The 13256-nt window shown below is 32.9% G+C and overlaps 5 protein-coding genes across 5 annotated transcripts; 2 read left to right on the top strand and 3 right to left on the bottom strand.

Annotated features, from left to right (window-relative positions):
• Positions 1–142: 142 nt before the first annotated feature.
• DFA_08823 (uncharacterized protein) lies at positions 143–4737 on the top strand (the record flags this gene model as incomplete). The annotated part of the gene is made up of 13 exons (XM_004356253.1): positions 143–161; positions 650–679; positions 791–920; positions 1015–1182; positions 1213–1353; positions 1580–1651; positions 1753–1818; positions 1890–2030; positions 2109–2240; positions 2311–2567; positions 2642–3112; positions 3302–3760; positions 3842–4737. The coding sequence occupies 13 exons, from the start codon at positions 143–145 to the stop codon at positions 4735–4737; spliced, it is 2982 nt and encodes a 993-aa protein (XP_004356306.1).
• A 140-nt stretch (positions 4738–4877) lies between these two features.
• On the bottom strand, positions 4878–7412 carry DFA_08822 (uncharacterized protein; the record flags this gene model as incomplete). Its single annotated transcript, XM_004356252.1, has 6 exons — positions 4878–5132; positions 5236–6297; positions 6371–6581; positions 6672–6803; positions 6867–7043; positions 7120–7412. The coding sequence occupies 6 exons, from the start codon at positions 7410–7412 to the stop codon at positions 4878–4880; spliced, it is 2130 nt and encodes a 709-aa protein (XP_004356305.1).
• Positions 7413–7550: 138 nt separating this feature from the next.
• On the bottom strand, positions 7551–8586 carry DFA_08821 (uncharacterized protein; the record flags this gene model as incomplete). The annotated part of the gene is made up of 2 exons (XM_004356251.1): positions 7551–7651; positions 7902–8586. 2 exons carry the CDS (start codon positions 8584–8586, stop codon positions 7551–7553), a joined length of 786 nt encoding a protein of 261 aa, XP_004356304.1.
• Positions 8587–9331: 745 nt separating this feature from the next.
• On the top strand, positions 9332–11340 carry DFA_08820 (uncharacterized protein; the record flags this gene model as incomplete). Its single annotated transcript, XM_004356250.1, has 3 exons — positions 9332–9408; positions 9480–9701; positions 9762–11340. The coding sequence occupies 3 exons, from the start codon at positions 9332–9334 to the stop codon at positions 11338–11340; spliced, it is 1878 nt and encodes a 625-aa protein (XP_004356303.1).
• A 218-nt stretch (positions 11341–11558) lies between these two features.
• On the bottom strand, positions 11559–13144 carry wbp1 (dolichyl-diphosphooligosaccharide-protein glycotransferase; the record flags this gene model as incomplete). The annotated part of the gene is made up of 5 exons (XM_004356249.1): positions 11559–12075; positions 12157–12473; positions 12550–12719; positions 12790–12903; positions 12988–13144. 5 exons carry the CDS (start codon positions 13142–13144, stop codon positions 11559–11561), a joined length of 1275 nt encoding a protein of 424 aa, XP_004356302.1.
• Positions 13145–13256: the final 112 nt, after the last annotated feature.

Below are 13256 nucleotides of genomic sequence, written 5' to 3'. Positions count from 1 at the left end.
GCAGACACCATCGCTTTTTTGTTTTAGCGCTGACATCACACAAAAATGCTTCACCCACTTGAATTCGATGAATCGCTGCGGAAATCAACAAACCATTCAACTTTTTTCCTTGTTCTTTTTGAGAAATCAATACCCCAAGTAGATGAGTGAATGTACAGTTAGTATGTGTTTAACCGAATAAACAACAACAAACCCATTTCTGAAATGGTTGGGTTTTACTAAAGGTAAAGTGTCTACTTAAAATCAAGACTACGAGACCTACAAACATTCAAGAATCCACCTTGAATGATCTTCAAAGATTTGATTTGGAAACAAAAGTATTCACATATGTCTTTTATATATATATAGATATCTATGAACGATAGCACCTTTCTTTATTCTTTATTTATTCGACCTGAATAAAATGGTTAAAACAACAAACAAAAATATCTTTTTCTTTTGACGACACATCATCACGTTTGATATCTTCAAAAAGATATTTTTTTTAAACCAAAAGAATCTACATCATTTTTTGGGTATCTTAAAAAGAAAAGAAAACTATCCTCTCTTCTTCATTTTTTATTATTTTTGTACAAGTAGAATATGATCAAGATGAAGAAGAGAATACAGTTATTTATCTTTTTATTGATTGCTATTTATAGTTGTGTAGATGTAGATGCATTGTTGCCAGATTCAGAATGTATGTTCCTTCAGAGCAAGATTTTTTTTTTATTTTATTTTTATCCGTACCCTTTTTTTGGCTATAACAACACTAATTCATTTCGTTTGTCTCTATTCATATATACACTAGTGGCATCAATAGTATTTTTGATACAACAATATGGACAGAGTCAGTTGCCACAAGATCAAAGCATATGTAGTGAGCTTGACGTTGTATGTGAACATGATTCAGTCACTGGGTTGGATCATTTGCAACAAATGTATGTGTATTATATGATCAGATATCTGATCGATCTGATAGTCATCAATACATACAATGTTATTAACACAAACAATGATCATCATCAAATATAGACATTTAAAAGACACTTTTACAGGATCATCTACATTTCCAAATGCATCGATTGAACTTGACTTACCTTTGTTACGCTCTCTATCAATGGTTGATATTGGTGCCACCAAGAATACAAGTATCAACATATTGTCAAAAATACGTAATTTGAAAACCCTCGCTTCTTTAGTGTAAGTTGTTGAACAAATATTATTAAATAGTATTATGGTACCTAATTCCCTATTGATTGATTACTTATCTACTTTTTTTTACACCTTTACACACTATAGCATATCAGGTGATGGGACGATCAGTCCAATACCATCAGATTTCCCAACAAATATGTTTGGTTTATCAGATATGTATGTCGTGTCTTTGTAATGGATCAAAAGTTGATCTTTTCTTTTTTGTTATTGACATTAAATTTATTTCCTTCCCCAACTATAGTGTGCTTAGAAATATTCCCAATCTTTCAATCCCATCCTTTTTCAATAACTCGAATGCCATTTCCCTTCAATTCCAAAGTATGAGCTTGGCCAACGTACATATTGACTCGTCACTCTATTTGCCTCGTTTAAGGTTCATTAGTTTTTTGGTTGACCCGATCGGACCACAATCAATTGACATTGTTGAAAAGTCATTCCCATCGGTATATTCAGTGTAATATTAATATTAATTAATCTATCCATGGATTGATTTCAGAGTATGCAATATTTAGTTAAAATGACTAACTCTTCTTTTCTTTCTTTCTCTCTCTATAGAGAACTAGATATTTTTTCAGACTTTGATATCGATTTGGGGTTAGACAGTACAGCTTTGTACAATGTGTATGACATATTTTAAATCAAATATGTATAACCAACCACACTACTAACCACAATCCTTCTTGATTGTATAGAGATATAGCAAGACGTTCTCAAGTTGGGAGATTGAACCTAACATTTGGTAATAATAGTAATCTTATTCAACTTTTTTTAACAGGATCTATTCTGCTCTCTGGTAACTCAGATCTCAAAGATTTGCAACACCTATTTACAATGTAAGTAATATATTACTTTATATATATCATTTATCTCTCTCTCTTTGGATTGATAGACTAACTTATTATTACTACTAGTGAGACATCTGTTGGTCAAATGACAACATACCCATTTACAGCTTTTCCTCCGGCACTGGGTAAACTTCTAATTCGAAATGCCAGTTTTGAAGTAATGCCATCATTACAAATTCCATCAAATCTGACCATCCTGTATGTAAATAACAATAACCCAAAAAAAAAAAACAGAATCAATCATTTAACCTTTTTTTTTTAAAAAAAGAGAAATATCATCGAGTCAATTGACAGGTAGCATTGTATCCAATTATCTTTTTGAAAATGTGATGCCTGGATTCAACTTGAATCTTGCATATAACCCAGGTCTAACAATAGCTATTCCAGAGGAATGGTGTCAGTTTGTATCCCTCAATTTGTTGGGTACCAACATTGCAAGTGCACCAGACTGTTTTTATTGCTACTATAATGTAACAAATCCAAAAATACAACTATCATTAACAATTCCACCTAACCTTGTGTGTAGTAAGTAAATCACTAATCACTATCCAAAAAGAATATAAATCCTAACTATTTTTTTTTTTTTTTTCCAATTCAAGATGTAACATTTAAAAGTATGTTTTTAATTGCATACTATGGATACATTGCAGTAGAGGGAGAACTCTTGGGGTGGGGTATTCCTCAGGCTAGTGGTGTGGGTGTTCCAAACAAACGTATCGTCTATGATATCGGCAGAAATGTTGTTGGGCCACCAATGCCATTTAATATCACTTTTGTTGGACAAAATTATACATTTTCAGTTTTAGAGGCTGGTGTTTTAGCTATACGATCATCTGTTGTTCTCAAGAGCAGTGGTGATGTCAACGAGATTGTCATTCAACTTTTTACCATTAACAATTATTTGACTCACAATGTGACACTTGTCGATCGTAACAATGCTACTTGTACCGTGAAAAACATAACCGCCAGCACCATTACTTGTACAATTCCAAAATCGATCCAACTATCACCTTCCTATACCGTACTAGTCGCCAATGAATATGATGCCACTACTCTCCGTAGTACATTTGGTATGTTACAAGCTACGTTCTTTTAAATTAATAATTAAAATAATAATATTAATTCTTTTTTTTTTCTTTACTTAATTTTAGTTTGTATGTTGGAATAGAAATAGAAACTATTTTTTAAGAGAAAAGGAAAAATATTAACTTATTTTTATTAATTTATTTATTTATTTATTTATTTATTTTTATTTATAGATTATCCAACGGTAACATCAGTATCATATACCGCAAGTAGTAGAACATTAGTATTGTATGGATTTTATGGAAGTCCTATTACTCCACCTCTTACAATTACTGTGGCTGATACTATTGATTGTTCGGGAAGTGCATCATCTTTAAGGATCACTTGTATACTTGCATCGGTACCTCCTGCAGGTCCTGCCAATCTTTACATTTCTCTTGGTGGTTTGGAATTCAAGTCTTCAACTCTACTCTATTTTAATAGTTCAAATAGTGGTAATAATGGTACAACTACAACAGGTTCAACAACTACTGGAACCACATCTACTACCACTGGAGGAAATAATGGAGAAACACCTCAAGAAAAATGTACAAGATTAACTTTTGATTGTTATGGTCATGGACAATGTGATATTAATGGTCAATGTCAATGTGATGAAACTTATAATCAAATTGATAATTGTTTAACAAAATGTAAAGTATAAAAAAAAGAGGTATAAAGAAATAGAAATAGAAATCACATTAATTTAATTTAATTTATTAATCTAATTTTAGATATAAATACAAATATAACACCCAATGCAACCAATCCAACAGTATCATTTGATATTGATGGTATAGATTTTCAATTTGAAATTAATTCAATTCAAGAATTGGATTATGATAGTTCGTCAGTATTGCAAGAGATTTTATTATTGAACCAACCATGGAATGTTTCAGTTTCATCAGATAATATTACAACTACCGCCGACTATACTCTCAACACTACTCAAATTGTTGCCAACAATTCATTGTTTAGTAGCTTGGTTGTAGAGAGTCAAGTTTCATTCTCATCGATTGCTAGAACCATTCCATTTGGTAATCGTAATTTGGACCTAGCACCCAATTCAATCAAGGTTGGTTTTACAATTGGTAATTGGTCATACACTTCAAACCTTGCAACACTTCGAGTTGTCTTCAAATCAATCATCAACAATGATCAATCAGTCACATTTGATTGTGAAAAACAATCAATTAATAGTTTTACAAAGGACGAATTATCAGAATCAATTCAATACCTAAGAGTTGTCAAAGATAATATCCAATTCAGTGGAAGATTTATTGATTTTGTTGTATCGGATGGTAGAGTAACCTATTCAAAAACAGAATTAATATCATCTACTCCAATTGACAATTCAGATGATCAGTCAATTGCATTGATTGGAATCAACCTACCTCAATGTTCATCGTGCCAATTAGATCCAGACTTTACGCCATTGTTGATCGATAAGGGAGGTGACAGTGGGTGCAAAGAGTCACAATCAAACACTTGGAAAATCATTGTCGGAGTAGTGGTTGGTGGAGTCGCTTTGATTGCCATTGCTGTCGGCTCTATTATTCTCATTAAAAAGAAATCTATAGCCCAAACCTATGAAAATCGACTCAGTTCACTAAATAAATCAAGAGATTAACTTGTAATATTAATAAATATACTTTTTATTTATTGTTTTGGTATAATATATCAAACAGTTAGGAATTAAAATGAATTAATTCTAATTGAATGAATAAAGTATAATAGTGAAATGATTGATTGTTATTATTATTATTATTATTATTTCTTTTTCTTAAAGTCTTCCTCTAGTTCAGCATCCATATCTGACAAATCTATATTTGTGAGCTTTTTTGATGGTGGAGGTACTGGTTTTCCATTTCTTGATTTTGGTTTGGTCAACTGAGCTCCATTATTATTGTCATCATCGTCGTCACTAATGGTGGTAATATTTGGTGGAGTTGGTGGTTTGTCTTCACGAATTTTAATGTCACCATCAGAGTCTTCATCACCATCACTATTAGCATCCTTTGATTTCTTTTTATAGTTGACTTTTGATTTTGATTTTTGTTTCTGTTTTCTTTTTCTTGTTTGGTACTTCTTTTTCCTTTTCTTTTTCTTGTTTCTTGTTATTTGATACACTCCCACTTGATCTAATTGTGGTTGTTGGTTTCTTTTTCTTTTTCTTTTTCTTTTTATCATCTTCTGATTCAGATGATGATTCTGATGAAGAAGAAGAAGGCTCTGACTCTGATGAAGGGGGTGGTGATACAGCCTTTTTAGTTGTTTTAGGCTCTGGTTTCTTTCTTTTGGTTGTTGTTGATGACTTTTTCTTTTTCTTTTCATTATCATCTCCAGATGATTCAGAGCAAGAAGAAGCAGAAGAGGATGAAGATTGGTATCGAGCTGGAGGTTTTGTAAATGGCTCCGCTGGTTTTTGTTTGGGTGATTGTTTTGATTTGAGTCCAGCCGCGGGTTTGACTGGTGGTTCTGGAGATGGTCGAGGTTTTGGAGGTGGGCTAAATTCAAATTCAAAACTAGACTGTGTATCATCAATTTCCATTCCATCTCCTTTCTTTTCCTTTTCTTTTGGTTGTGATGTTGGTGGTGGTGGTGACATTGATTCACGAGTTGATTTCGATTCAAACTTTTTTACAAGGTTTTCATTTTCATTGTCGCTACTACTACTGTCTGTGTTTTTTGCAACTATTCGTCTGGTTGCAGGAGTGATAATTTCGTTGTTGTTACTAGTTGGCGTATCTGGAGAATCTCTATCTGAAAAACTAATTTCATCTTCTGTACAATGATCATCATCCTTTTTTGTTACTCTCTTTTTGTTGACCTTTACGTCGTCGTCCTCCTCCTCGTCTTCCTTGTCGCTTGTCTTTTTCTTCTTTTCCTTTTCTGCCTCTTCTATATCTTCTTGTTTTTCCTCTTCTATTTTATCTTGACCATTTGATTGAGCAATACTCATTGCCGTTCGATACTCTAGACTTGATAGAATTTCAAGGCTACTTGTATCTGGTTGTGATTCAGGAATTGGATTCCTCGTAACAATGACCAATCTAAACTTGTCTTCCTCCTCTTCAGAGTCTGCGTTTGGATTTTGTTCCTTTCTCAATTTATAGATGAGTGATTTCAACATTTTTCTCTTTTTAGGTATCTCGTTTGTTCTAAACCATGCAGGATTTTCGCTTTGTATCTAATAAAAAGTTATCGAATTAGTAGTGAGCAACCAATATATATATATATATATGTTAATATGTTTAACATACTCCTCTTTTTGGTGCTTTACAAAACAATTCGATATAGTGAAGTAAAAAGACACCACAATCATAATAATTTGATTGGTTTGGAACATGTGGTGCCAAAAATGGTAGATTGTCTTCTGTAAATATCTTTTCTTGGAATACATCCTCTGATCCTTCCTTTAATGGTTTCCCTAGTTTTCTATGTTTCCATTCATGTGTTAAATATCCCCTAATCCTAAAATATCAAAATTAAATAAAATAGTAAATCAATAAATATAAATAAATAAAAAATAAATAAATAAATAATATTATTTTTTGTACATACTTTTTTGAATAACTATCATGTGTAGATTTTTTAAATAATGAATCAAAATATAAAAGTTGTGGTTGATAATCTGGTTTTGATTTTTCAGGGTCATTTCCTGGATAACATACAATTACCAAACTCCAATGTAAACTATAAATAAATAATTATTAATAAACTACTATCATTTGTTCAATATGTCTTTAAATTACATACTGTTCATTAATAGGAATAAAAATAAAATCTTTATCAAATAGATCTTCATTTCTCGACCATTTTTTAACTTCATTGTAACCATCTTGAATATTTCTCTTGTCTGTCAATCTTTTAAAAAAGAATGAATTGAAAAAGAATGTTTTTAAATCCTTGGCAACATATCTATCTTTAATATATCTACATAATTATTTAAAGTTTAGAGGTTCGTTAGTTTATAGTTGATAACTTTGTTGTATTGATTAATTTCTATTACCTCATATAAAATTCAATAATTGAATCATTTAGAAATTCTCCATCTTTTAATCTAGCCATATCATTTCGGATGATTGTAATTTGAGATTCATCCGTTTCGTAAGGATATTTCATCATAATTTCATCTGGGTAAACATCTTTGGTTGGTTTTGAATACTCTCCTCTATCTCTACCATAGACACCATACTCGTCATTGTCTAAATTATCAATCACCTCTCTTGCTTTGTTACTCCTAGTCTTTGTTGTTGCTGGTGCTGTTTCCGGATACATCTTTTCTTCTACTAGTTTTCCCATTTTTTTAATGTCGTCGTCTATCAATTGTGTGGTTTTTGTTGGAAGATGAAGAGGAGGAGGAGGAGGAGGAGGAGGAGGAGGAGGAGGAGATATATGAAGGTGTATAACTCTTGGTTATGGAACCCAATGGATTTCTAATCATGTCGCGACGAAATGTGGATCGGTTTGGAAAGCAAGGAGAGTTGTTAAAGGCTTCACCCAACTTTTCAATAGCTTGAACACGTTGAATGCGAATACCTCTTTGTTTGAATTTAGCCTCTGCACCATCACCTCCGTTGATCAATGTAAACCGCAGTGTGAATCCATCCTTTGCAAGATTGTAAACCCCATTCATCAAGAATACAATATACTTGAGTTTAAATTGGAATACACCGTCCATGCGAATCGGTGTAGATTCAATGTGTTTGTGACAAAAGACGCCCAAGTTTTTGAGATTGCCATTTCCAGCGTCAAACATGATAAAGGTGTGTTGGTCATGTATAAATATACCTCCTGAATAGGCTGTTCCATCACTATTTGAATACAATTTAAAGTTTCTAAAGGGTATCTTGTCAACAGTCGATGTCATCAAACTACGATTGTTTCCCAACATTGAGGTTAAAGATTGCTGAATCGATTCCTCTGTTTCCTCTACTTCTTCTTCAGTTGTCAAATCCATTGATGTTTGTTTAGAGGAGGAGGAGGAGGAGGATGAAGATGAGGAGGAAGAGTTGTTGGATTTTTTTGGTAATATTATAGAGTTATATTTTGATTGAGCCTTTTCAAAGTTATAGTTTTTGTTTCCTGACAACGACCGCTGCATCTGATGATCTTTGACAACATCTGGCACTTTGATATGAATGGCAGAATCTTTGGTGGAGGAGGATGAGGAGGAGGAGGAGGAGGGGTTGTGACTGCTCCCTCCATTAAGATTGCAATGCATTGGTGGTTTGGTATCGAAAAATGAGTATACTGATTTCGCAGACATGTCATTCTTGACCAATGGCTTTTCAGGTGTTACAATAACCGTAGAGCTCTTGTCTTTTTCACCATCCGAGAATGTAAAGAAGGATGATTTATCTTCTTTCTTTTTTGGTGTATTTGTTTTTCTCGATGATGAGGAGGAAGAAACGACAGACACTACGTCTTTGTCATCATCTGGTTCTGAATCTACAGAGTCGGTATCATATACCATCTTATCGTTTCCTCCTACTGCCACTTTCTTGTCTTGTTGTGAGTTGGTTTGTGTATTAATATCACTATTGTTTTCTTCCTCTTCTTTTTCTAGATGAGGTATAATATCAGATGATGTTGATTGTGATGACGGTGGTGATGAATATATCCCAAAGAATCGACTGATTCGCTTCACTTTTTTGTTATTGTTATTAGTTTATTAGTTGTCTGTGTTGTTTTCTTTCTTGTTGGAATGCTCGTTGTTGTGTTGTCTATGCTATCTAGCAATATGTAGTAAGTATATTATAATATATATATCCAATCTCGATGGATTCATAACAATATCTATCTTTCAATCTATCTATTTGTCTCTCTATCTATCATAGACATAAGTGTATATTTATCTATCTATCTTTTGATTGTTTTGCTTCTTTGCTAAATGTGGTGTATCATTCAAAACCTTTCTTTCATTAATTTCTCTCTTCCCTCTCTTTTTCCAACAAATTCGCTTTTCAAAAGAAATAGAACTTCCAAAGTATAATACTCAAATTGAACAAGAGAGTAAAAGGAAACCGTCACCAACTATATCATCTATTTAATGAAGGGCATATAACAACGAGACATATGTGTGTGATAAGTATAACAACCATAATACACTAATTTACTATCGATAAATTATAGGATGTTTCAACAATGAAAAAAACACACATCATATGACCTGCAAATCAGCAATCATTGCATTCATACGATTTAGAATCTAAACAAAGATGGTATCCAAACCTCTTTCTCTCTTAATTGTTTGTTTAATCATTGCTGCTTTATTGGGCTTTGATATCATTCATGGGTATGTTCAATGTTTATTAATCTGTTGACACCTACTAATCTAATCAAATTAAATCAAATCTAATCTATTAGATGCCCAGATTACCCTATTCCAATCGAATTGGATCAGAGTGATGTTAGACTACAGAATGCTTACTTGTTGGTAGATCAGATGATACAGAAACAGATGAGTGCAAATGGAATTAAGAGCTTTGTAGCAAGTATTGTATATCGTGATGAAATGGTTTGGTCAAAGACTTATGGAGTTCAAAATCCACTCAATGATACTTCTCCTCCTCTTACTATTGATAGTCAGTAAGTATATAGTACAGTATATAGAATATAAAGGTACTTATAGTTTTTATATTTCTATAGTATAGCAGTAGCAAGTGTAACAAAGGTATTTACTGATTTGATGATGTTCCAAATGAGAGATAGAGGATTGATTCAATCATTGGATGATCCAGTGACCGACTATATTAAAGAGTTTTCAATTCTCGATCCTTACAAACAATCTCGAAAGATTACATTGAGAGAGTTGTCTTCACATCAGTCTGGTCTTCCAAGAGAGTTGCCGTGTGCCGGACTGGGAAGTCAATGCACCGAGGAAATGATCTTGTCGATGTTGTCCAAGATGTTCCTCGTGTTGCCACAATACTCGGTGACACATTACTCTAATCTCGGTATATCAATGCTCGGACATGCACTAGCTCGAGCAGCATCGCAACCATACCATACCTACGTGAAAAAGAATATTCTCGAACCTCTCGACATGCACAATAGCACCTTTTCATTCAAACAAGCACTTCCAACATTGGCAATAGGTCTCACACTACTCCCTAACGGTTCCTACATTGAGACACCACCTCCTCCCATCGGATGGGCTGGTCCTGCCGGTGGACTATTTGCAACCACTCGTGACATGTCTAAATTCATTGCTTTTTGGTTATCAACTGATGATTATAATGATTTCGGTATCATTAATACATACCAAGACCAAGACAAAGAAAAAAAAGACAAAAAAGAAAAAAAAGAAAAAAAAGAAAAGAAATCATCAAAACAACAAAATAAGGAGGTTAAAGAAATGGTTGTATTAAAAAATAATACAACACCAAAAGTATTAGCAAGTTCAACGATAAATGAAGCGTTGTCAGCTATTAATCTAGTAAATGATGGTGAGTCTGCTTACGGGACACCATTTGAAATGTACTATGATCAAACCAACCAAGTTTGGTTAAAAGGAAAACATGGTGTTCACGTAGGTGTACGATCACAGATTCTATTGGCAAAGCAGTATAAACTAGGTCTATTCTTTTCAGCAATGTTGAATTTAAATACACCAGATGTATTTACACAAGCTGCAATGGATATATTATTACCAGTTTATCAAACTCTATTATTGGAACAACAATCACCTCTTCAACAAAATCAACTAAAACAACAAAAACAACATACAACCAATGATGACCCAAGAGAATTATATGTTGGTGTTTATGGGTTATCTGGACTTCCCATGTTTGTAGTATGGATTGATCAATCTACCAATCAACTCATGGCAACTGGATTCTCTTTACCAAAGTTTAATGTTTCTAAATTCTTGGATGAGTATCCATTGGTACTAAGAATAGAAATATCACAACCATCAAAATACATTTGCAAGGATGTTGTTGACGGTTACAATTATGAATTGATTTATTTTACTTTGGATGAAAATAATTCAACTCAATGTTCAAGTCTTTTATTCATGGGTCAATTAATGACTCTTCAATCTAAAAAAAATACTAAACATCTTGTTGAAAATGGTTTCGATTATACTAAATTGACTGAACAACAACAATCAGAAAAATATATTCAACCACAACAGCATCAACAACATGGATACAACAGCAACCATAATCATGTTAAAAAAGATCAAATATATAATCAATGGTTAAACAATATAAATATTAATTAATACTAAACACACAGAAAGGGAAATAATAATTGTAAATAATAAATAAATAATAAATAACAAATAAATAAATAAAAAGATAAATCAAATTTCATAAATATTATATTATTTATATTATATTATTATTATTGTTATTATATATTTTTTTGTTATTTATTTGTTTATTTAAATAAAATTATTTGATTCGATTTGATTATTTAAACTTTGTTGTTTTTTTTTTTTTAGAGGATTCTCTTTGGATCTTGATGGAATAAGAATACAATACTCAATACAAAGACACCACCAATCATTGAAAAGGCAGCAGCATAGTATGGATAGGCAGCTGGTACGAATCTTTCATAGGCGTTGTGACGGAGTGGGGCAATACCGTGACGAGTAAAGTCGACGAGGTTACCATAGCCTGGACGGTGAACAGATGCTTCAAAGGTGTAGACACCAAAGTGATCTGGGAGCTTGGTGGTGAGGGTGTAGACACCATCCTTGTCACCCTTGATAAAGGTACGAATGTATGGATCCAACATGATCAATTGGAACTCCAAAGTGTCGACGTATGGAACCCATTGACCGTTGACAAACTCTTCAACCTTGATCGAGTAGGTAATGACATCCTTGATGGTGTATTGGAATGGGTTGGTCTCGTTACCCTTGGTAATAACACGGTTAGATGTACGGAGAATACCTCTATCTTGGAAAGTCCATGAAATTAAATTTTCTACAAATTGTTGGTTTCCAGATGGTCTAAAAAAAAAAAAAGTAAAATAAATAAATAAATAAATGATATCTTTCTTTAATCTCTTTTCTTTTCTTTTTTATACATACGAATCAGAATTAATCTTTGCTTCATAAAACTTGTTACTGAGGAGATCCAAAGAACCAGAATAGGTGAATCTGGCATTGTTACGGGCTTGCAATGAAGATACCAAACCAATCTTTCCTTGGAGCTTGGTGGATTGTCCATTGAGCTTGCCAGAGTATGCAGTGTAGGCTGTTGAAAGAACAGCAAAGTTTAATGGATTGTCACGGAGTTGATGACCGATACCCTTGAATAATACTGGGTTCTTGTCAGCTCCTTGAAGAATGATTGGTGAATCCTTGATGAATTGATCAGCAACAATTAAGTTGTGAGTTGATTCAGACTATAGATTAAAGAAATTATACATGTATTAATAATCAACAAGTCATGATAATATATCTATCTCTATCATATCATACCTTGTCAAAGTTGAAATGATCATAGACAATAGTGTTGTCATCTTGAATTTCAATACCACATTCAGAGGCAACATCACGAATTGATTCTGATACTTGATTGGTAGTAGCAATGAATACATTACGTCCACTATCAACAAATTCAACCAAATCTCCACCTGTCAAAGATAATTCTGTATATATATAATGTGTTGTTAATATCTGTTGGTCTGTAAATCAACTGCTTGGTTCTCTTCTACATACCATCAGAGTTAGAGTTTGTAAGAATGATCAAATTGTCATAGTTAAAGTCTCCATATTTCTGTAATTTGATGGTTTCGTCATCGACACGCTTATATTCCAATTGGTATCCTTTACCTGTAATAATAGTGATATAATTAATGTATAGAGTAGTATGATTAGTATTGTATAGTTGTATTGTATAGTTTCAAACTAACATACCATCAAGATATTTAAAGAACTTGGAGTGTGTTTGCTTAATGTTTTGATTGTTAATCAATACAAGAGTCTTTTTACCACCGACGGTGGCACTTGAAGCAGACACTGCTACGATTGCAAACAAGGCAACGACCAAACAAATAAGAATATTTCTATACATCTCTCTCTATCGCTACCGCTACTCTCTTTGTTGTTGATAAGGTTAATCTAAATCATCATGAACATCAAAAACCTGACTTTGTGAGGACCCCCTCCAAAAAAAAATTAAAAAA

The sequence above is a fragment of the Cavenderia fasciculata genome, assembly GCF_000203815.1.
Source record: "Cavenderia fasciculata unplaced genomic scaffold Scf_ET2XIPL01COFD4-5, whole genome shotgun sequence".
Classification (NCBI taxonomy): Eukaryota; Evosea; class Eumycetozoa; order Acytosteliales; family Cavenderiaceae; genus Cavenderia; species Cavenderia fasciculata.
This window is presented reverse-complemented; position numbering and strand designations above follow the sequence as displayed.